The 22,414-nt window shown below is 38.6% G+C and overlaps 1 protein-coding gene and 1 pseudogene across 1 annotated transcript; both read right to left on the bottom strand.

Moving 5' to 3' along the window:
* Positions 1–3,446: 3,446 nt before the first annotated feature.
* LOC122138627 lies at positions 3,447–4,506 on the bottom strand (annotated as a pseudogene).
* Positions 4,507–11,406: 6,900 nt separating this feature from the next.
* Positions 11,407–19,109, bottom strand: LOC122138626 (trace amine-associated receptor 13c-like). Its single transcript, XM_042732036.1, has 2 exons — positions 18,913–19,109; positions 11,407–12,468 (listed from the first exon to the last, which is right to left on the bottom strand). The coding sequence occupies exons 1-2, from the start codon at positions 19,107–19,109 to the stop codon at positions 11,421–11,423; spliced, it is 1,245 nt and encodes a 414-aa protein (XP_042587970.1). The 3' UTR covers positions 11,407–11,420.
* Positions 19,110–22,414: the final 3,305 nt, after the last annotated feature.

The raw sequence follows: 22,414 nt of genomic DNA, 5'->3' as shown, positions 1-22,414 counted from the left end.
GTCTAGTACAGAACACCTAGCCAGGTTTTTTTTTTTTTTTTTTTTTTTTTTTTAAGAATATGCTAGACAAGAAAATAAAAGAAAAGGTAAGTGCTAGTATTAGTTGGTTAAGTGCTGGCGAAAAAGATGAGTCTTTAGATGTTTTTTGAAAATGAGTAAAGACTCAGCTGTTCGAATTGAGATCGGGAGTTCATTCCACCAGCTGGGCACAGTCCAGGAAAAGGTCCGTGAGAGTGATGAGAACCTCTTTGGGATGGCACCACACAAGGCGTCGTTCACTTGCAGAGCGCAAACTTCTGGAGGGCACATACGATTGAAATAGTGAGCTTAGGTATGTTGGTGCTGTGTCAGTGGTCATCTTGTAGGCAAGCATCAGTACCTTGAATTTGATGCGAGCGGCTACTGTTAGCCAGTGTAACCTGATGAGGAGAGGAGTAACGTGAGCTGTTTTTGGCTCATTGAAGACAACCCTCGCTGCTGCATTCTGGATCAGTTGCAGAGGCTTGATAGTACATGCAGGAAGGCCCGCCAGGTGAGCATTACAATAGTCCAGTCTGGAGAGAACAGGAGATTGGACAAGAAGTTGGGTGGCTTGCTCTGACAGGAAGGGTCTAATCTTCCTAATGTTGTATAAGGCAAATCTGCAGGACAGGGTCCATTGTAGCAATGTTGTCTGTGAAGCTTAACTGATGATCCATCAGAACTCCTAGGTTTCTGGCTGTCCTGGAAGGAGTTATGGTTGACGAACCCAACTGTTTAGAGAAGTTGTGATGAAACGATGGGTTAGCTGGAACCACCAGCAGTTCTGTCTTAGTAAGGTTGAGCTCAAGGTGATGGTCATTCATCGAGCTTGAAATTTCACTCAGACAGGCTGAAATGCAAGCAACTACCGTCGGGTCATCTCGTTGCAATGAGAAGTAGAGTTGAGTGTCATCAGCGTAGCAGTGAAAAGAAAAGCCATGCTCCTTAATGACAGATCCTAATGACGTCATGTAGATGGAGAAGAGAAGTGGTCCAAGTACTGAGCCTTGAGGAACCCCAGTAGCAAGTTGTTGTGACTTAGAAACTTCACCCCTCCAAGACACCCTGAAGGATCTATCAGAAAGGTAGGACTTAAACCCACTGGAGTACGGTTCCAGAGATGCCCATCTTTCTGAGGGTGGACAGTAGAATCTGGTGATTAACGGTGTCAAAAGCAGCAGACAGATTCAGCAAGATGAGTACTGAGGATTTGGAAGCTGAATCAGGGTGTCTTGCCAGTCGCAGGGCTTCAGTAACCGAGAGCAGGGCAGTCTCAGTTGAGTGGCTGCCTTTGAAGCCAGATTGGTTGCTGTCCAGGAGGTTGTTCTGTACAAGTAACATAGAAAGCTGGTTGAACACAGCTCGCTCAAGTGTCTTTGCAATGAATGGAAGAAGGGATACCGGTCTGTAGTTTTCTAGAAGTGCCGGATTTAAAGATGGTTTCTTCAGCAGTGGGCTTACCCGAGCCTGCTTAAATGCTGAGGGAAATGTTCCAGACTGAAGAGAGGAGAGAAGGAGGAGAGAGAGTGTGCATTAGTCGTTGTGAAGTTATCCTCAGTCTGCGGTGTGGAGAATTGGTCACTGATGGTTCTTGTCTTATTTGTGAAGAAAACTGCAAAGTCGTCAGCTGTAAGAATCGATGGAGGAGGAGGTGGAGCCGGATTAAGAAGAGAAGAGAAAGTTTTGAAGAGTGTGCAAGCATCATAACAGTTGTTAATTTTGTTGTGGTAGTATGATGTTTTAGCAGTGAAGACATCTGCAGAGAAGAAAAAGAGTAGAGACTGATACACACTGAGGTCGGTAGAGTTTCTTGATTTATGCCATTTCCTCTCTGCAGCCCTGAGTTTAGAGCGATGTTCACGGAGAACTTCAGACAGCCAGGGGGCAGATGGGGTGGTGCGTGCTGGTCTAGACGACAGTGGGCAAAAGTTGTCCAAACAAGAGGTTAGAGTGGAGCAAAGAGTGTCAGTAGCACTGTTCAAGTCCAGAGCTGAAAACTGCGAGAGTGAAGGAAGTGAGGATGAAACCACAGAGGATAGGCGAGATGGAGAGAGTGAGCGTAGGTTCCGTCGAAAGGTGACCTGCGTTGGAGTGTATGCTGTTCAGGAGTAAGTGCTAGGTTAGCAGTAATGAGGAAGTGGTCTGAGGTGTGCAGTGGAGCAAATAAAGAGTTGTCCACGGAGCAACACCGTGTGTAGATGAGGTCCAGTTGGTTGCCTGATTGGTTGGTTGCCTGATAATCATGTATGTGACGAATAAAAATCTTGAAAAATCTTGAATCTTGTTTACCATACCTCTTGTTTTCTATTGATCAATATTACAATTGTATGCAACTAACAAATCTGTATACTGTCGTACCTGTTATGCTTTACATTTGTTTTAATCAATCTTGTATGTGTCTTTATTGTATGGAATACATCAGATACGATGGATCGAACAGTATTTATGTTTAATATTTTAACTGCATTGTTGTATCATCAATTTCATATTGTCATTTGGTTGTTAAGGGTATATATTGATGAGAATGTTATATATTATTTCTGGACTTTATGTCTACATTCTGGAAATATTTTTCTGTTTGTAAAGAGCGTGAGATTTGAGTGTCACTGTATATATACACTGTACAAACTGATGAAAGCCATCGCAGCAGCATGCTGCTTTAACATTATTATACTTCGTTCCAGGTGTACTACATAAACATGAGAAGTGCTAGTAATACAAAGTTTGACAACTTTCAGCAGGATGCAGTTAAGTGCTCATGGGAAAGATTAGTTTTAAGCTTTTTTTGAGTATAGTCAGGGATTTGGCTGTTGGGGATGGGGTGGGGAAGATCATGCCACCAGCAGTGGACAGTGAACGAAAATGTTTGAAATCTGATCTCTCTGACCTTTCTGGATGGAAAGTAGATGGATAAGATTGAGGTGAAGTAGGAAGGTGCGGAGTTGATGGCCATTCTGTATTCAAGCATTATTGTCTTGAATTTGATGTGAGCTGTAACTGGTAGCAATTACAGAGGTGTGACGTGGGCTCAATGAAGACTAGTCATGCTGCTGTGTTCTGTATTAGTTGTAGAAGTTTGAGTTCACATGATTTTGAGAATTTGAGAAAAAACCCAAAAAGCTTTATTTCATGATCATTTAGTTTTTTTCCCATACAATCTAAGTGAAAGTTGACAGAGACCATGACTTTAATGTTTAAAAATGACATACAGGTTTGGAACAACACAAGGGTGAGTAAATAAAGTCCATTTTCAAAAGTTTAGTTTTAACTTCCCTTTAATATTTAGTTATTGTTGATTATTTTATGTGTAATTCCTATAACTGAGCATGTGAATACATTTCCATGCTGTAATTTTTGGAGATTGATCTCAGAGGGTGTCTAGGTAAAAACATAAAATAAAACAAATAAATCCCCACTGAAAATCATTAATGACAATCAGTAAAAATATCCATCAGAGAGGATGCTGGCTGTAAAATTCTAAGAGTTAGAATGTTTTTAACTGATATTTTAAACCAGTGGTAAAATAAAGCATAGACAATAGGATTCAGACCTGAGTTTACATAGAAGGTCCATGTTAGAAATGTTAGTGTAGTGGAGGAGACTGTTTTTGTTAGAGAACAGATGAAGAATGGAATCCAGCAAAGCAGATAAGCTGTCACAATGATTCCTAATGTCAGAGCAGCTTTGCTCTCAGTTTTCCTCCTCACTGAAATGTCCATTACAGATTTTGCACCATTCATTTGAGAGTTAATAACTCTGACTTGCCTTTGCACAACATAAAATATCCTCAAATATGCAGTGATGATCACAGTACAAGGAAACAAAAAAGACACTATTAAATCAATGAATCTCCAAACAGGTGTAATCAAAACAATACACTGGCCGTAACACAGTGTTGCGTCTGACATATTAAAATATCCGTTACTTATTACAAACCAAATAATGTACACTGAACAGCAAAACCAACAGAGACAGATGCTTATTAAAGTTTTAGTTATAGTCATTTTCTGTGGGTACAGTAAAGGATGACAAACAGCCAGATAACGATCCACAGCAATTAATACCAAATTACTAAGAGATATAATAAGGACCAACCTAACGATGATCACAAACAGTCCACAGTAAGTGTCTCCAAAGTACCAACATGTCTCAATTTGCTTGATTCCCTCTATGGGTATCACAAAAATTCCAACAAGCATGTCGGCCACAGCTAAAGAGAGAATGATCAGGTTGGTTGGAGTGTGAAGCTTCTTGAAGTGAGAGATAGAGATGATCACCAGCAGGTTCAGAAAACACAGTCCAGGCTGACAGCAATAATACAAACATATAGATGATATTATGTTCAAAACTGGAGCGTTTTCCCTTGATGCACGATGAGTTCATGGCAGGAAAGCAATATTGAGTCTCATGATTCTCTGTCTCATTAGCCATGAGTGACTCTCCTCCTGTTAGGAGTTTGTTCTGCTCTCCTTACTGTGCTTTCATTTATACAGTGTCTGGATCAGATTGACCAACCCATCTACCACCCACTCTGATGCTGAATAATTATATAATAATATTCTTCCCCAACTTTTGATATGATGGATACACAGTCTAATTTATTTAACTTTATTTAAACATGAAGTCTCATTGAGATTAAAATCTCTTTTACAAGAGAGACCTGGCAAAGGTAGCAGCTATATAGTAAGACACATTTTAAAATACAACAAATACACATTAAACAACACAGAGGAAAATATACATAACAATAAGTAAACAATAAAAATGTAAGAAAAAATATTTCTTAAAAGCCTCTTTATGATGCCTTTAAATTCACCAATAGACACAAATTTATAAAGTTTTAAATCTTTTTGCAAATTATTCCATGTCCAGGGTGCATATTACAAAAATGCAGTTTTCCCCAGTTCTGTACAAATTCGAGGTACGTTAAAAAGCAAACACTTGGAAGAGCGTAGCTGGTAACTTCCGGAACTAAGACAACGGAGGGTACAGAGATAAGATGGAAGTTTACTTAACATTTCTTTATAGATAAATATGCAACAGTGCTGTTTTATACATATTGAAAGCGATGTCCAACCCACCATCTCATATAAAATGCAATGATGAGTACGGAATTTTGTATTTGTAATAAAACATAATGAAGGATGGTATACTGAATCAAGGCTCTTTAAGATGGAGGAAGCTGCATGCATGTATACTATATATATAATATATATTATATATATATATATATATATATATATATATAACACTGCAGCTCTGCCCATCACACAAATAGTGCTACTCATGCGTACAGCAAAGAAGACCCAATTTATATCAAGCACTGCGTTAGTTTAGGCAAGCCACAGTACACCCATGACTTGACAAGTACCTTGCTACAGTGATCTTTTAAATTCACTTTCATTTATTTATCATTCTGCCACTTAATTGTTAACTCTTGCTGCATTTAATCTCCCGCCTCCAGCCTCAGCTTTATCTTAGCTGACTGATGTCAGAGATTCTTGGCTACTCAGGGCCCCAGACTGCGAATAAAACTGTTGAATTTGGAACCAAAAATATTAATTTGCAAGTGAAGTTTTCTGAGATTGACACTGGCGACTATATATATATTTTTTTTGCACGTAATGCCATTTTTTCCTGATTGTTTTGTGATTACATCTTTTGTTATGTTGACTTGAGACGATCTGCATCAAAGATTTGGAGGAAAAAGAGTCCTCATCTCTGCTGAACACCAGCATTGTTGGCACACCTTCTAAAAGCAGCACCAGTTGTGCTGCATGACAGAGACCAAAAATGATGGCGACGTGCCAAGTAAAAGTGCAGAAAAGTAGTGTCTATTTCAAGCACAATTTGAACAAACTACAACAGGTAAAGCTGTCAGCTTTGTGGATATTGGCAATATTGTTAAAAAAAATTTTTATAATCAATACTATGGCTCCTTGTCAAGATCTTTAGTCTACATGCCATGTTCTGTTAATGCGTGAGCTTTATATTATTTGTAGCACACTTTCCGTCCAGTAATCACAATAAGCTTTGTGCTCTGTTACCTTTTAATAAACAAAGTATCAACTTTAAAATTTTGCCGAATTTATTACAACGTTCAAACAATAAACTGTTTTGATGCTCTTTAATGTAGCATGAACAATCGCTTTAGTTCAAGTGGCACGTGAACCCATCATATCTTTCTCTCTACCTGGAATTACCGCAGAATTATCACAGAATAAAATATAAATGTAAGCAGTGTTTCATGTGCTACTTTTCAGCAGTGGCGATGACAGAGTAAACCCATCTTTCAGTGAACTGTGCATAATGGTTGCATGTGCAAGCCTAGTGTAGTTGGCTTCATTAACAAGTGACTTATGAACCAGTTCTTTGTGACTCAAAAACACAAAGCTCACACAGCTAAACACAGATAACTAACAAATTTTTACATTTGTTCAGGAATCAGAAAATTACTGCTTCTCAGCTAACTGAGATATCCTCCGAGATATCTTATCCCGTCCGGATATGTCTGAGATTCATCAACATACCAATAAGAATCTCTGCTTCCTAACAATGGAGAGAGAGAGAACTGAATGAACCATCTACAGGGGTTTTATACTTACACATACAGTATAGTTACAGTACACAGTACCAGTACATTAGATGATGAAAACTTCATCATCCTATGTGTACAGTAAACTGTTGCACATTTGGTACACCCCCAAATGTGTAAGTTTTTTTGTAACCATATTTATGTACTGCATTTTTGCAGAACTGACTGCCTAGTCTTGTGTCAGGAGACCAAGAAACTACTATAGTAATGTAATGACATTTTGCTAAATTTGAATTTATTGAAAGGATAGCCCCTTGAGATGTGGCATCTCATTTTCAAGGGGGTCATTTTAATTTTTCAATTTCAATTGCAATTTTCAATGTGTAGAGGATGCTGTTTAATTATTATTTTGTGCTGTTCTGTATTATGGTGCATTCTTTTGCAGTCTCCAGCTGGAGTGCCCATTAGCTCCTCTAGAAGAGCCCACACCTTTGCCACTCAACCCCGGACTACATTTCCCCAGCCTAGGAACCAATTACAGACTCCACCCGTTTCCAGTCAGGTGGACTATTTAAGCTGCACTTTTTCACCCACACATTGCTGAGGATTATTTGCCTGTAACTGCAATTCAAATATCATTCCTAGTTTCCGTGTTGTTTCCTGTGTTTTCCTTGTTTTCTAATTTTTGCCTTGCCTGTGTTTTGACCCTGGACTCTTCCCTTGCTTTCCTAGTTTTGTAATTGTTTGCTGCCTGCCCTGACCATTGTTTGTTATTGGATTACTCTTTTGCCTTTGCCTTGGATGTTGCTGTTTGCTGGCATTTTGACTCTGCCTGTTTGACTACACTCTTTATAATTAAGCCTGCATTTAGATTCTCAGCTCTGTTGTCACGCTTCACTGTTACACATACCAAGTTCATATACAGATTTATTTGAACTTTTCAAGTGCTTTTCATCTACTGCAAGATTTCTTACAGTAATAAAATGAAACTCAGAAAATGTATGACCTGTTGAAGTTTTTTATATTGTGTATTGGTGCGATGATGGATATGGATATTGTTTTTTTTTTTTTTTTATTTTAAACAGCATAGATGATTATTTCATTGTAATGCAATAATTGTTAACACAATTTTATGTCAGGCCATAAATTCTCAAAAACTATACATGGGTGATTGATTTGGTGTTGCCACCCCTCATAGACCCCATGCCACGCCTTTGCCAACCTAAACATTTTTTTTTTAGATCCGACCCCGCTCTGTACCACCTCTATAATACAAAATAAACATGAATGGACATCAAGAGGTAGGCTATTTTATAAGATAGCCTGTAATTGTTCTTTCAGTGTTTCAAAATCTGTAAAACGTGTAAAGTTTGTAAACAATGCAACGTAGCAATACATTTACCTTAGAATCACCATCTGGCATCCATAAGCTCATCAGTCATCTAGAAAAAATATCAATAATAAGAGGAGCATTTTACTAAATTTATTAACTATATTGCAAATTTATGTTTACTTATCCTATTGTAGAAACGATACAAGGAGCTAAAGATAAAATTGAACACATCCTATAAAATTGCATGTTACTTATGAAAAAAAAAACAGACCTGTTTAAGACACAAGACAATATTTATAGGATGAACTGAGAAGACCAAACTGCATTTAGTGGCCAAGTGATGCTGACATAGTTATGGTCCATGATATTCACACAGATTCAGTGTAATAAACAGATCTTTGTGACTGTATATAAATACTGTATATGTACACTAACACATGACAAACTGTGGCTCCTTTATTTATTTTATTATTATTTATTTATTTTTTGTCTGGAGCCCTGCTACTAGTGTAATCTTGTTTACCTGATCTATTTGTCAATAAATCACCATAACAATGGTTGCAGCACAATATTTGACCAGAAGGGTAAAAATTGTGGGTATTTTTGTCAGTTACAGCCAGGGCCGTGTTATCCTAATGGGCAAGATGGGCTGCAGCCCAGGGCCCCGGACGCTAGGGGGCCTCTGAGATAATTCTCTTTTGCGTTTTAAATAGGGTTGCCAACCATTCCATATAATACAGAATAGTCCTTTATTTAAGGCATCAGAGAAGCATTCCATATGAAAGCTATACGGAACGCAGTTTGTCCTGTATTTGCAGGCATAGGCCAAATGACGCTGATTGGTTCTCTCTTGTATCGGTAACTCGCTGCTCAACATTCAAATATATGACTAGTTTTTTTTTTTTTTTTTGTAATATCCATACTTTACTTGAGTTTTTACATTTCTGTCATCTTTCACTTTTACTCAACTACATTCCCTAATGAAAATGTATACTTTTACTCCGATACATATCCCCAAAGCATATTTGTTACTTACTACAAAATAACATCGGAAGAACACAAACTGCAAGAAAGAAGATTTGACGAATCAGTGGTCTGGCACTTGCAAGTTAGACTCATTTGCAAACAAGTGCTCGCCAACCGTGGCCAATTTCATTTTCCGCTCAAGTCAAGGCTGGGGTGTGTGATATACAGTATATCGTCTGCAATAATATGGTAAGTGTTGTTGTAATGATGTGCCATCTGACATTATTGAGTATACAGTAACACAAAATCACACACAGAGAGTACACGCATGTGATTTATTAGTCTAATAAAACAAAAAGTAGTTAATATAGTTAATCTATATCACACAAAGAGTGCCGTATTTTTCTCCAGATATCAGCATGATTACCAATGTAATAATCATTTTATACAAGTTTAATAAAGTTAACATTTAGTGAATTACATTTTAGACACAACATTGCCTGTTTTTGCAAAATTTTTGCCAATGAAAATAGTTCCAAACAAAGATGTCAGCACTATTTTGTGTCTCTGAGCAATGGATGGTGTTTACTTACTGAATGAATCAGTTTTTTGATTCATTGACTCACTCATTAACACAGTCAAATGCTTTGTTCCTGAATGTATCAACCGTTTAAATTAAACAGTTGAATATTAATGACTCACTCATTAACAGTGACTTACTGCCACTGCCACCATTTGTAACTTTTTTAATTAATTTGTTTTCTTCTTTTCCATTTTGCATTTACTTGTACTTACTTTCATGATCAGCTAATCTTCATTAACGTACTGTATAAGTTTAGGACAAATATCAACTACTATCAATCAGCAGTTCGTCAGTTGATACATATCTAATTTTATTTACAGTTATTGTGTTCACAGCCACTGATGCACCTTACAATAGCCATGACTTTGCATGAGTGTATGCATTTTTTTATTTTTATTTTAAAGGTGGTCTTTATTCACTGCCATAATATGGACAAGCATGAGCAGGACATTTAAAAAAAAAATCTTCTGAAAAAGAAAAAGATCATATGGCTTTAGAAAAACACGAACAAAATGTCCTCTCTTATGGACATTTTTACTGATTATTCCTGACCTTTGGTGGAGGAAGGTGTGGGGAACAATTCAAACTAATGTACAACTCTTTTGTCTCAATTTGTAAACAGTATGTGAAAACACTGGATATCGGATACCTTAGAGCATTAACAGGAAAAAAAAAATATGTGAATTTTTTTGAAGATGTTTTATATTTAATAAACATACTGATCCCATAATAATCCTGATGGAAAACACAGTGACTGATTATCAACTGGCATCATTTATTGGTGGTTTGAGAGTCACTGCACATGAATTCTGACAGGCTTGTAATGCTTATGGAGTGAAGAAAATTTTAATGTTTGCAGTTTGACAACACTGTCTGTGGCCTTTTTGTGACCACCTGTTTATGTCAGCATTTATTATTATCATGGAGGAGCTATTGCATCACTCCATGTGTGTGTGTGTGTGTGTGTGTGTGTGTGTGTGTGTGTGTGTGTGTGTGCATTTTTACAGTATTTTACACCTTTAATGGGTGGTGTAGTGGAGGATCGTCTCTGGAGCAATAATACATAAACATAAATCAAAATTATAATTGGTCTTCAAAGTTGGCACATAATTGATGTTTTCTGACATCCGTAATAGTAAACAAACTGAACAAAGACATGTAATTGTACATGTCAGATCAACCCATGAGACTACCTTGATAGAGGCCCACCCACACTGCCATTTGCAGAGCCCATTGTATTTTACATTGAATTATAATCATTTTCTTCTTTCCAGGGGTACTACATAAACATAAGAAGTGCTAGTAATACAAAGTTTGACAACGTTCAGCAGGATGCAGTTAAGTGCTCATGGGAAAGATTAGTTTTAAGCTTTTTTTGAATATAGTCAGGGATTTGGCTGTTGGGGATGGGGTTGGGAAGATCATGCCACCAGCAGTGGACAGTGAACGAAAATGTTTGAAATCTGATGTCTCCGACCTTTCTGGATGGAAAGTAGACTGGTAAGATTGAGGTGAAGTAGGAAGGTGCGGAGTTTATGCCCATTCTGTATTCAAGCATCATTGTCTTGAACTTGATGTGAGCTGTAACTGGTAGCCATTACAGAGGTGTGACGTGGGCTCAATGAAGACTAGACATGCTGCTGTGTTCTGTATTAGTTGTAGAAGTTTGAGTGCAACCAAAAAGATTTATTTCATGATCATTTAATTTTTTCCCCCAGACAATGTAAGTGTAAGGTGACAGAGACTGTGACTTAAAAATTACATACAGGTTTGGAACAACACAAGGTTAAGTAAATTATGTCCATTTTCAAAAGTTTGGTTGAACTTTGCCTTAATATTTAGTTATTATTGATTATTTTATATGAAATTCTTATATCTGAGCATGTGAATACATTTCCCATGCTGTAATTTTTGGGGATTTATCTCGGAGGGTGTTGAGGTAAAAACATAAAATAAAACAAATAAATCCCCACTGAAAATCATTAAAGACGATCAGTAAAAATGTCCATCAGAGAGGATGCTGGCTGAAAAATTCTAAGTGTTAGAATGTTTTTAACTGATATTTTGAACCAGTGGTAAAATAAGGCATAGACGATAGGATTCAGACCTGAGTTTATATAGATGGTCCATGTTAGAAATGTCAGTATAGTGGAGGAGACTGTTTTTGTTAGAGAACAGATGAAGAATGGAATCCAGCAAAGCAGATAAGCTGTCACAATGATTCCTAATGTCAGAGCAGCTTTGCTCTCAGTTTTCCTCCTCACTGAAATGTCCATTACACATTTTACACCATTCATTTGAGAATTAATAACCCTGACTTGCCTCTGCACAACATAAAATATGCTCAAATATGCAGTGATGATCACAGTACAAGGAAATAAAAAAGAAACTATTAAATCAATGAATCTCCAAGCAGGTGTCATCAAAACAATACACTGGCCATAACACAGTATTTTGTCTGACATATTAAAATATCCGTTACTTATTACAAACCAAATAGTGTACACTGAGCAGCAAAACCAGCAGAGACAGATGCTCATTAAAGTTTTAATTGTAGTCATTTTCTGTGGGTACAGTAAAGGATGACAAACAGCCATATAACGATCTACAGCAATTAATACCAAATTACTAAGGGATGTAATAAGGATCAACCTAGCTATGATCACAAACAGTCCACAGTAAGTGTCTCCGAAGTACCAACATGTCTCAATTTGCTTGATTCCCTCTATGGGTATCAAAAAAATTCCAACAAGCATGTCGTCCACAGCTAAAGAGAGAATGATCAGGTTGGTTGGAGTGTGAAGCTTCTTGAAGTGAGAGATAGAGATGATCACCAGCAGGTTCAGAAACACAGTAAAGGCTGACAGCAATAATACAAACATATAGGTGATATTATGTTCAAAACTGGAGCGTTTTCCCTTGATGCATGATGAGTTGATGGCAGGAAAGCAGTATTGATTCTCATGATTCTCTGTCTCATTAGCCATGAGTGAGTCTCCTTCGTTTAGGAGTTTGTTCTGCTCTCCTTTACTGTGCTTTCATTTATACAGTGTCTGGATCAGATTGACCAACCCATCTACCGCCCACTCTGATGAATAATTATATAATAATATTCTTTTCCCAACTTTTGATATGATGGATACACAGTCTAAGGTTTATTCCTTTTTAAAATATAATATAGTAAATCTGAATTAAATTTATTCTTGTAAGCATCAAATAAATGATTTACAATAATTAGTAACATGTCTGTCATGAATCCGGTCTACTAACTTCTGTTCACTCACCACCAGAGGTCACCCGCTCACTACATGGACTCTCACACTATACAGACTGTGTTTTCGCCTTGTGTTTTGTTAACAGCACTGCTTACACACGCCTCTTCTCTTCCCTGCTCAACAGGAAAAAGCCTTAGCTTTATTCTAGCTGATTAACGTCAGAGATTCTTGGCTACTCAGGGCTCCAGACTGCGAATAAAACTATCGCATTTGGAACCAAACATATTAATTTGCGAGCAAAGTTTTTGCTGAGATTGCCACTGGCGACTATATAAGTTTATGATTTAAAAATTTGCATGTAATGCTATTTTTCCTGATTGTTTTGTGATTACATCTTTTGTTATGTTGACGATGTGCATTAAAGATTTAGAGGAAAAAGAGTCCTCATCTCTGCTGAACACCAGCATTGATGGGACACCTGCTAAAAGCAGCACCAGTTGTGCTGCATGAGAGAGATCGAAAATGGTGGCAACGGGACAACTAAAAGTGCAGAAAAGCAGTGTCTATTTCAAGCACAACTTGAACAAACTACAACAGGTAAAGCTGTCAGCTTTGTGGATATTGGCAATATTGTTAAAATTTTTGTTTATAATCAATACTATGGCTCCTTGTCAAGATATTTAGTCTATATGCCATGTTCTGTTAATGCGTGAGCTTCATATTATTTGTAGCTGTAAGGTCTGTTTTGGGTTTTGTTTCATGTTCATGTTTTCATGTCTTTTATTTTGTTGTTTGATTTGCTGTTTGTGTCATGCTTCCCTTGCCCTCATGAATCTCTGCCTTGTGTATGTGTCATGTTCTCATTGGTTATTGTCTGGTCATGTGATTATCAGTTCTGATTGTTCTCATTGGTTGCTTTAGTCATGTGTCTTGTTTCCATTGGTTTGTTCTTGTCATGTGACGCTCATTGTCTGCATAAGTAGCCATGTTTTTGCCATTGTCTCTTGTCGTGTATTAGTAATGTTGTAACCTGCTGTCGGTGAGTCTAGTCTGTTCATGCCACGTCAAGTCTGTTCTAGTCAAGTCTGTGTATCTTGTTTGGATTATGTTTGGATTTTGGTTTTCACTTCTATAAATAAACTGTAGGCTACTTGGGTTCTCACTACGCTCGCCTTCAGTGGACTGATCGTTACAGTAGCACACTTTCCGTCCAGTAATCACAATAAGCTTTGTGCTCTGTTACCTTTTAATAAACAAAGTATCAACCTTTAAAATGTTGCAGAATTCATTACAATGTTCAAACAATAAACTGTTTTGGTGCTCTTTAATGTAGACTTGACAATCGCTTTAGCACCTCAGTTCAAGTGGCACGTGAACCCATCATATCTTCTCTCCACCGCGAATTACCCCAGAATTATCACAGAATAAAATATAAACATAAGCAGTGTTTCATGTGCAGGGGAATGCCAGAGAATTTTGAACTCAGGTGCTGAGGGGGTGCTAGATCATTGACGGGGGAACTGGGCAATTCAGCGCTCCAGACACATTCTTCCCACTGGTAGCTCTTTTGCGACTTTCTCAATTGGTTGCAGGAGCACTTTTTTTTCTGCTATAACATGGGATTAATCAATGCATGCTGATGCACTTTTATCATAGTTTATAGTTAGGCCTATATGGAAACAAAAGTGGTTAATATTCAACCCGTTCATTTTCATCAGTAGTATTATTTGTGATTTGAATTTTGTGTCCGGGAGTCCCTCTTTTGCTCTGTTATAAGCCCGGCTTCAGATGCTTTCACTTTCGATTTCGTGATCTTGTCACTTTTTGCAATAAAAGACAATTGTCTATTTTGCTATTCACCTTTCACGTTTTAAGACTAAAACTAAACGATGGATTCATTGTTATTTTCCATTAAAAAGCACAACAACATTAAAACAAGATACAATGACAAACTAGCTTACAAAATGTTTATTAACAAAAACGAATAAGGTGCGGCATGGCATAGCCTTCACCACATGCTGTATTATATGTCTAATAAATTACAGAACATTTAGCAAACACTGAGGAATCAAATAAAAATTAAAAAAATAAATAAAAGAGAGCCTCCATAGCATAATGTGAGGTAAACAGTAAAGATAAGTTGTCAAAATAAAAACAAAAAGAAAAGTAAAACTAAACTTTTGGTGACAGTGCTTGCATGTTTTTCCCCCCACACAAGCATACTAACATGTACACCTTCTCTGGTTTAAGAAGAAGTCTTTTACTTAACTTTAGCGTAAAAACCATCCATCGTTTCCTCAATATTCGCATCATTTTTGCTGCGTGCAGCTTCACGCTCGTGCTGACGCGGCGAGTATAAACCATGCTCTACACCCCAAGTGCTGCACAGTTCAAGCGAGTTGCCATTTAATATTTCTCATATGCTACAGAAATAGCAGCGCTTATAAGTTGATCAATGCTGTGGTCGCGCCAGTGCGACCGCTCACAAAATTTAGTCACATAGGCAGAAGAAATGGTCGCAGTCTAGAGTCCTGCAATTAAATATAACCCAAACATGCTATTATTATTTTTTATATCAATAATAAACTAAATATAAATAAAACTCATCCACTTAGTTTTGTAATTTATTCTTATTTTTTTAGTCCGTATATGAAAAGGTGCATTTATTTTTATTAAAGGTATGTCTGTGTGGAGATGGCGAGTCACAGCGTCGGCATTCGGCAACTGCATCTTTGCACCAGACACTGACTCAGAAGGCACTAGTTTATTAATAAGTAATTAAAATGTCTTCTTTTCCCCCGAAACATTCATATTCACTTTGCTGATGCTTTGATTGCTTTATTCGCGAGCCAGAGCGCGGAGTAGGCTATAGCCTAAAATACGCCTGCATATAGGCCTATATTAAAGGATGGTTAATATATTAATCAATTTAATATAACGTGCGACAAGTTGACTAGAAAAATCTTTATTCGGGGACAGGCCTACTTAGCACAAGGAAGCGCTCCATTTTTTAAATAAAATGCAATAATGACATTACGAAAATGCGACAGTTGCAAATCTTTTCGTTATTGCATTAAACGAGTTACACGTATAAAGAGGTATAAAGAGGTATAAAGAGCCAAAAGTTTTAATTATTTAATACAATAGGCTACTGCATGTATATAATTGGTCCCAGGAAAAAAAAATCTGTCGGGGTGCTATGGGGGTGCTTTTGTTTTTCGTGGGGGTGCTAAAGCACCTTCTAGCCCCTCCATAGCGCCGCCCATGTTCATGTGCTACTTTTCACAGTGTAACACAAAATAATTGCAAGAAAACCCATCTTTCAGTGAACCATACATGATGGTTGCATGCGCACGCAGCATACCTAGTGTAGTTGGCTTCATTAACAAGTGACTTATGCCAGTTTTTTGTGACTCACAAATACAAAGCTCACACAGCTAAACACAGTTAACTAACGAATTGTTTTTACATTTGTTCCAAAATCTGAAAATTACTGCTTCTCAGCTAACTGAGATATCCTCTGAGATATCTTATCCTGTCCGTATATGTCTGAGGTTCATCAACACACCAATCAGAATCTCTGCATCCTAACAATGGAGAGAGCTGGATTAATCATCTGCAGGGTTTTTTACAGTATACTTACAGTACACAGTACCAGTACATCAGATGACAGAAATGTTTATTATTCTATGTGTACAGTAAACTGTTGCACATTTTGTACACCCTCAAATGTGTAAGTTTTATTTGTAACCATTTTTTATATACTGCATTTTTGCAGAACTGAGAAATGACTGCCTCGTCTTGGGTCGGGAGACCGAGAAACTACTATGCTGTATACTGTAATGAAATTTAGCCAAATTTGAATTTATTGAAAGGATAGCCCCTTAACTCAACCCCGGACTACATTTCCCCAGCCTAGGAATCAATTACAGACTCCACCCATTTCCAGTCAGGAGGACTATTTAAGCTGCACTCTTTCACCCACACATTGCTGAGGATTATTTGCCTGTAACTGCAATTCAAATATCGTTCCTACAAACCTGATTCCAAAAAAAGTTGGGACATTGTACAAATTATGAGTAAAAAAGGAATGGAATAATTTACAAATCTCATAAACTTATATTTTATTCACAATAGAATATAGATAACATATCAAATGTTGAAAGTGAGACATTTTGAAATGTCATGCCAAATATTGGCTCATTTTGGATTACATGTAGTAGTAGTAGCCCTTTATTGTCACTAGTCACAAGTACCAGTGAAATTAGCCATCAACCTGTCCATACATACATACATACACTCACTTAAAGGATTATTAGGAACACCATACTAATACTGTGTTTGACCCCCTTTCGCCTTCAGAACTGCCTTAATTCTATGTGGCATTGATTCAACAAGGTGCTGAAAGCATTCTTTAGAAATGTTGGCCCATATTGATAGGATAGCATCTTGCAGTTGATGGAGATTTGTGGGATGCACATCCAGGTCATGAAGCTCCCATTCCACCACATCCCAAAGATGCTCTATTGGGTTGAGATCTGGTGACTGTGGGGGCCATTTTAGTACAGTGAACTCATTGTCATGTTCAAGAAACCAATTTGAAATGATTCCAGCTTTGTGACATGGTGCATTATCCTGCTGGAAGTAGCCATCAGAGGATGGGGACATGGTGGTCATGAAGGGATGGACATGGTCTGAAACAATGCTCAGGTAGGCCGTGGCATTTAAACGATGCCCAATTGGCACTAAGGGGCCTAAAGTGTGCCAAGAAAACATCCCCCACACCATTACAACACCACCACCACCACCACCAGCCTGCACAGTGGTAACAAGGCATGATGGATCCATGTTCTCATTCTGTTTACGCCAAATACTGACTCTACCATCTGAATGTCTCAACAGACATCGAGACCCATCAGACCAGGCAACATCTTTCCAGTCTTCAACTGTACAATTTTGGTGAGCTTGTGTAAATTGTAGCCTCTTTTTCCTATTTGTAGTGGAGATGAGTGGTACCCGGTGGGGTCTTCTGCTGTTGTAGCCCATCCGCCTCAAGGTTGTGCAAGTTGTGGCTTCACAAATGCTTTGCTGCATACTTCGGTTGTAACGAGTGGTTATTTCAGTCAAAGTTGCTCTTCTATCAGCTTGAATCAGTCGGCCCATTCTCCTCTGACCTCTAGCATCAACAAGGCATTTTCCCCCCACAGGACTGCTGCATACTGGATGTTTTTTCCCTTTTCACAGCATTCTTTGTAAACCCTAGAAATGGTTGTGCGTGAAAATCCCAGTAACTGAGCAGACTGTGAAATACTCAGACCGGCCCGTCTGGCACCAACAACCATGCCACGCTCAAAATTGCTTAAATCACCTTTCTTTCCCATTCTGACATTCAGTTTGGAGTTCAGGAGATTGTCTTGACCAGGACCACACCCCTAAATGCATTGAAGCAACTGCCATGTGATTGGTTGATTAGATAATTGCATCAATGAGAAATTGAACAGGTGTTCCTAATAATCCTTTAGGTGAGTGTATACACAACATAAATACAATATGACAAGGGGGTAGACAGGACAGGAAGACAGGAAATTGAGAAAGAAATACAGCATAACATGAGGAAGGGGAGGAGAAAAAAAAATAACCCCAGACTATGCTCCTTTGGGAGTACAATGTGAGAACAGGAAAAACAACTCAACAACAAAAGCACATAATCAATACAGCATAAACACACGACTTTGCAACAGGGGAGGGGAAGAGGGGTGTTGAGGTAATCCATCCAGTCCTGCAGCCATTCTCGGCGCTGGTCACAGACCCGCTTGTCAGACTGGCGGTACAAAGCGGCGAAGGCGAGGGATGTGGGGTGAGGGGTGAATGCATATCTGTATATGTGTGTGTATGTGTGTGTGTATGTATGTAAAAGTTCTTTTATGTAGGCCTGGAGAGTTGCTACTCCTGGCATCAAATCTAGGTGCCTCAGTCCGCAGGAATGTGATAGTGATACACAGCAAGTTGCCATGGAGACAACCTTGATCAGGTCCCAGACAGAGTCAACAATCAGGAGATGTCTATGGAAGTGGGGGTAGGAACGCAAGAGCGTCTCACTGCAGTGCTCTTCCGGGGGAGTTGTTATGCCAACAGCGCTGGTTGAGGGGGAGCTGAAAGTAGAAAAGATTAGGGTTGTTTGGTCTTGGGGCGAGTAGCCGCATTCCAATTTACATGTCTACTGACTTAGTCCATTCTGGTCCCAAATTGATTCATTTGCCTTTGCAAAGCTGTAAGCTTCTCTGTGATGTTATCCATATTGCGTTTAATAGTCTCAGTCTCAGTGCTGACCGCTCTGCCCACTGCTCCAATCACAACGGGCAGCCCTGTGAGGTTTTGGACAGCTGTTCCCGTTTTCTGAATTCTTCGATAAACCAGGGCAAAGCCTAACCCAATCAGCAGAAGACCTGTTATCATGGTTCAGAATAGGTAGATATCTTCAATGTCCTCCACGGAAAGAGCCGCCAGACACACGACCTGCCACCTATCCCATGCGTCCATCGTGTAGCCAGCTGCGAACGTTCCGGCAGGGCAGTCAGGTTCCCCCAAACCCAAGCTTCTCATCGAGAAGATGGTGTCAATTGCGTTGAGAGACCAATTGATCAAATCCATGATTTCAGTTTCAGTTTGGAGAGCAGTGCAGAGAGTCTCTCAAAGTATAAGACAATAGACGATACGAGAGAAGCCAAGCAGGGAAGGTAAGGGGAGGAGAGGGAGATAAAATGCGACCACCTTCGTTGAGAGCCAAACGAGGAATCTTTGTGAGCTGTAAATTTTGTGAAAGCTACACATTCCAAAAAAGTTGGGACAGGTAACAATAAGAGGCCAGAAAAATTAAATGTACATATAAGGAACAGCTGGAGGACCAATCTGCAACTTATTAGGTCAATTGGCAACATGCTTGGGTATAAAAAGAGCCTCTCAGAGTGGCAGTGTCTCTCAGAAGTCAAGATGGGCAGAGGATCACCAATTCCCCCAATGCTCCAGCGAAAAATAGTGGAGCAATATCAGTAAGGAGTTTCTCAGAGAAAAATTGAAAAGAGTTTGAAGTTATCATCATCTACAGTGCATAATATCCAGGGTTTTTCCTAGATTGAAAATTTTTTGGCGGCTGCCAAAACGATTTTTTGTCCTGCCAAAGCCTTATTTGATCTGTAATTGGGTTTTGTGAGTGAAGCAGGCTACAGACGGAGTGACGGAGAGAACGAGCACAGTGCCCCACCCCCGCGCGGGCACTCTCCATCTTCAGTTCTGTCTTTACTCTCTCCCTCGCATCAAAATCAACTGGTCCTAAAGGTCGGAAGATCGAATCCATGTTTCACGTGGTGCATTCGGAGAATATTTTTGCTGAATTACCGCTGGGTGTGAATTGCAGTCAAAAAAGAGTTGCCTTATCTTCTCGTACAACTTGTGACAAGCATTCCGCACATGCAGCTCTTTAAGACTTTTTTTAAACGCGTTTAAAAAAAAATCTATCCAGTTATGAAGTGTTTTTTTTTTTATGTGTGTGTGTGTGTGTGTTGACAAATCTTTCGCGATGTCCTAACAGCCAGGATTCCCACACAACACGTCCGCTAAAGTCCGATTTGCGACCTATTGACTCTATTGAGCCGATTCATTATAATGAATGGTTAAAGCAATTGGTCTGCCCGTCAGTGTCTGAATCGGTGTATAACAAATCAATACTTCTTAGAAGAACATACACATCTGAAATGAGAAAGTAAGTGTGCTTACCCCATTTAGCAAGAGTGCTTAGTAAAATTTAGCCTTAATAATCCACAGTATGTATAGGCCTATGACAATGTGTAGTAAATTACCTATAAAATCATTTAGTTTAACGTTAGACTGGAGTGAGATGAAACTAGTTCAAAGCACAAGGCAAGCTGTTGCTAGCTAGCTGCTAATTTTATTAAATTTTATATGGTAAAAAATTACACTATTACACCTTTTAACACTACGTCTTTAATGCTACTTTTTAATTGATATGATTATACTAAAATAATTATCAGGTCTATCAAAAAAGGATTTTATCTTTCAAAACTATGAAAGCCAGTCGTGGAAAAATCACATTTTTTTTGCAAAGAGCGAAAGAAAGGACAATAGTGAGAGTGACAGGTAATATCTGTGTCTGATAATTGCATAATTTGTAAATAGATAAATTGTGATATCTTTGACATTTCAAATATACTTTGGTATCGATGATGTTTACATGTAAAATAAGCTGTTATCGCTTTCTTTTACTATTTAGCCTGACAGTGATCATTTTTTTTCATGAATAAATAGGATAAGAAGAAATCACAAACTGTTTCTTTGTATTTATTTTAAATTTGACATTTATTCTCAATATTGGGCTTGCAGATCATGTGGGTACTAGGGTACTCTTTGCTGGAACAATCTCTGTGCGTAAGGGTCAAGGCCGGAAAACCATACTGGATGCCCGTGATCTTCGGCCCTTAGATGGCACTGCATCACATACAGGAATGCTACTGTAATGGAAATCACAACATGGGCTCAGGAATACTTCGAGAAAACATTGTCGGTGCACACAGTCCACCTTGCCTTTCGCCGTTGCCAGCTAAAACTCTATAGGTCAAAAAAGAATCCATATCTAAACTTGATCCAGAAGCGCAGGCTTTTTCTCTGGGCCAAGGCTCATTTAAAATGGACTGTGGCAAAGTGGAAAACTGTTCTGTGGTCAGACGAATCAAAATTTGAAGTTCTTTTTGGAAAACTGGGACGCCATGTCATCAGGACTAAAGAGGACAAGGACAACCCAAGTTGTTATCAGGGCTCAGTTCAGAAGCCTGCATCTCTTATGGTATGGGGTTGCATGAGTGCGTGTGGCATGGACAGCTTACACATCTGGAAAGGCACCATCAATGCTGAAAGGTATATCCAAGTTCTAGAACAACATATGCTCCCATCCAGACATCGTCTCTTTCAGGGAAGACCTTGCATTTTCCAACATGACAATGCCAGACCACATACTTCATCAATTACAACATCATGGCTGCGTAGAAGGATCCAGGTACTGAAATGGCCAGCCTGCAGTCCAGATCTTTTACCCATAGAAAACATTTGGCGCATCATAAAGAGGAAGATGTGACAAAGAAGACATAAGACAGTTGAGCAACTAGAAGCCTGTATTTGACAAGAATGGGACAACATTCCTATTTCTAAACTTGAGCAACTTGTCTCCTTAGTTCCAAGACATTTGCAGACTGTGATAAAAAGAAGAGGGGATGCCACACAGTGGTAAACATGGCCTTGTCCCAACTTTTTTGAGATGTGTTGATGCCATGTAATTTAAAATGAACTTATTTTTCCCTTAAAATGATACATTTTCTCAGTTTAAACATATGATATGTCATCTATGTTGTATTCTGAATAAAATATTGAAATTTGAAACAACATTTTATTCTGTTTTTATTCACAATTTGTACAGTGTCCCAACTTTTTTGGAATCAGGTTTGTAGTTTCCGAGTTGTTTCCTAGTTTTTGCCTTGCCTGTGTTTTGACCCTGGACTCTTCCCTTGTTTTCCTGGTTTTGTGATTGTTTGCTGTCTGTCCTGACCATTGCTTGTCATTGGATTACTCTTTTGCCTTTGCCTTGGATGTTGCTGTTTGCTGGCATTTTGACTCTGCCTGTTTGACTACACTCTTCATAATAAAGCCTGCATTTAGGTCCTCAGCTTTATTGTCACGCTTCACTGTTACACATA

Source organism: Cyprinus carpio, chromosome B10 (genome assembly GCF_018340385.1).
Source record: "Cyprinus carpio isolate SPL01 chromosome B10, ASM1834038v1, whole genome shotgun sequence".
NCBI classification, from domain to species: Eukaryota; Metazoa; Chordata; class Actinopteri; order Cypriniformes; family Cyprinidae; genus Cyprinus; species Cyprinus carpio.
The sequence above is the reverse complement of the archived record's forward strand: the minus strand, read 5'-3'. Positions and strand labels throughout refer to the sequence as shown.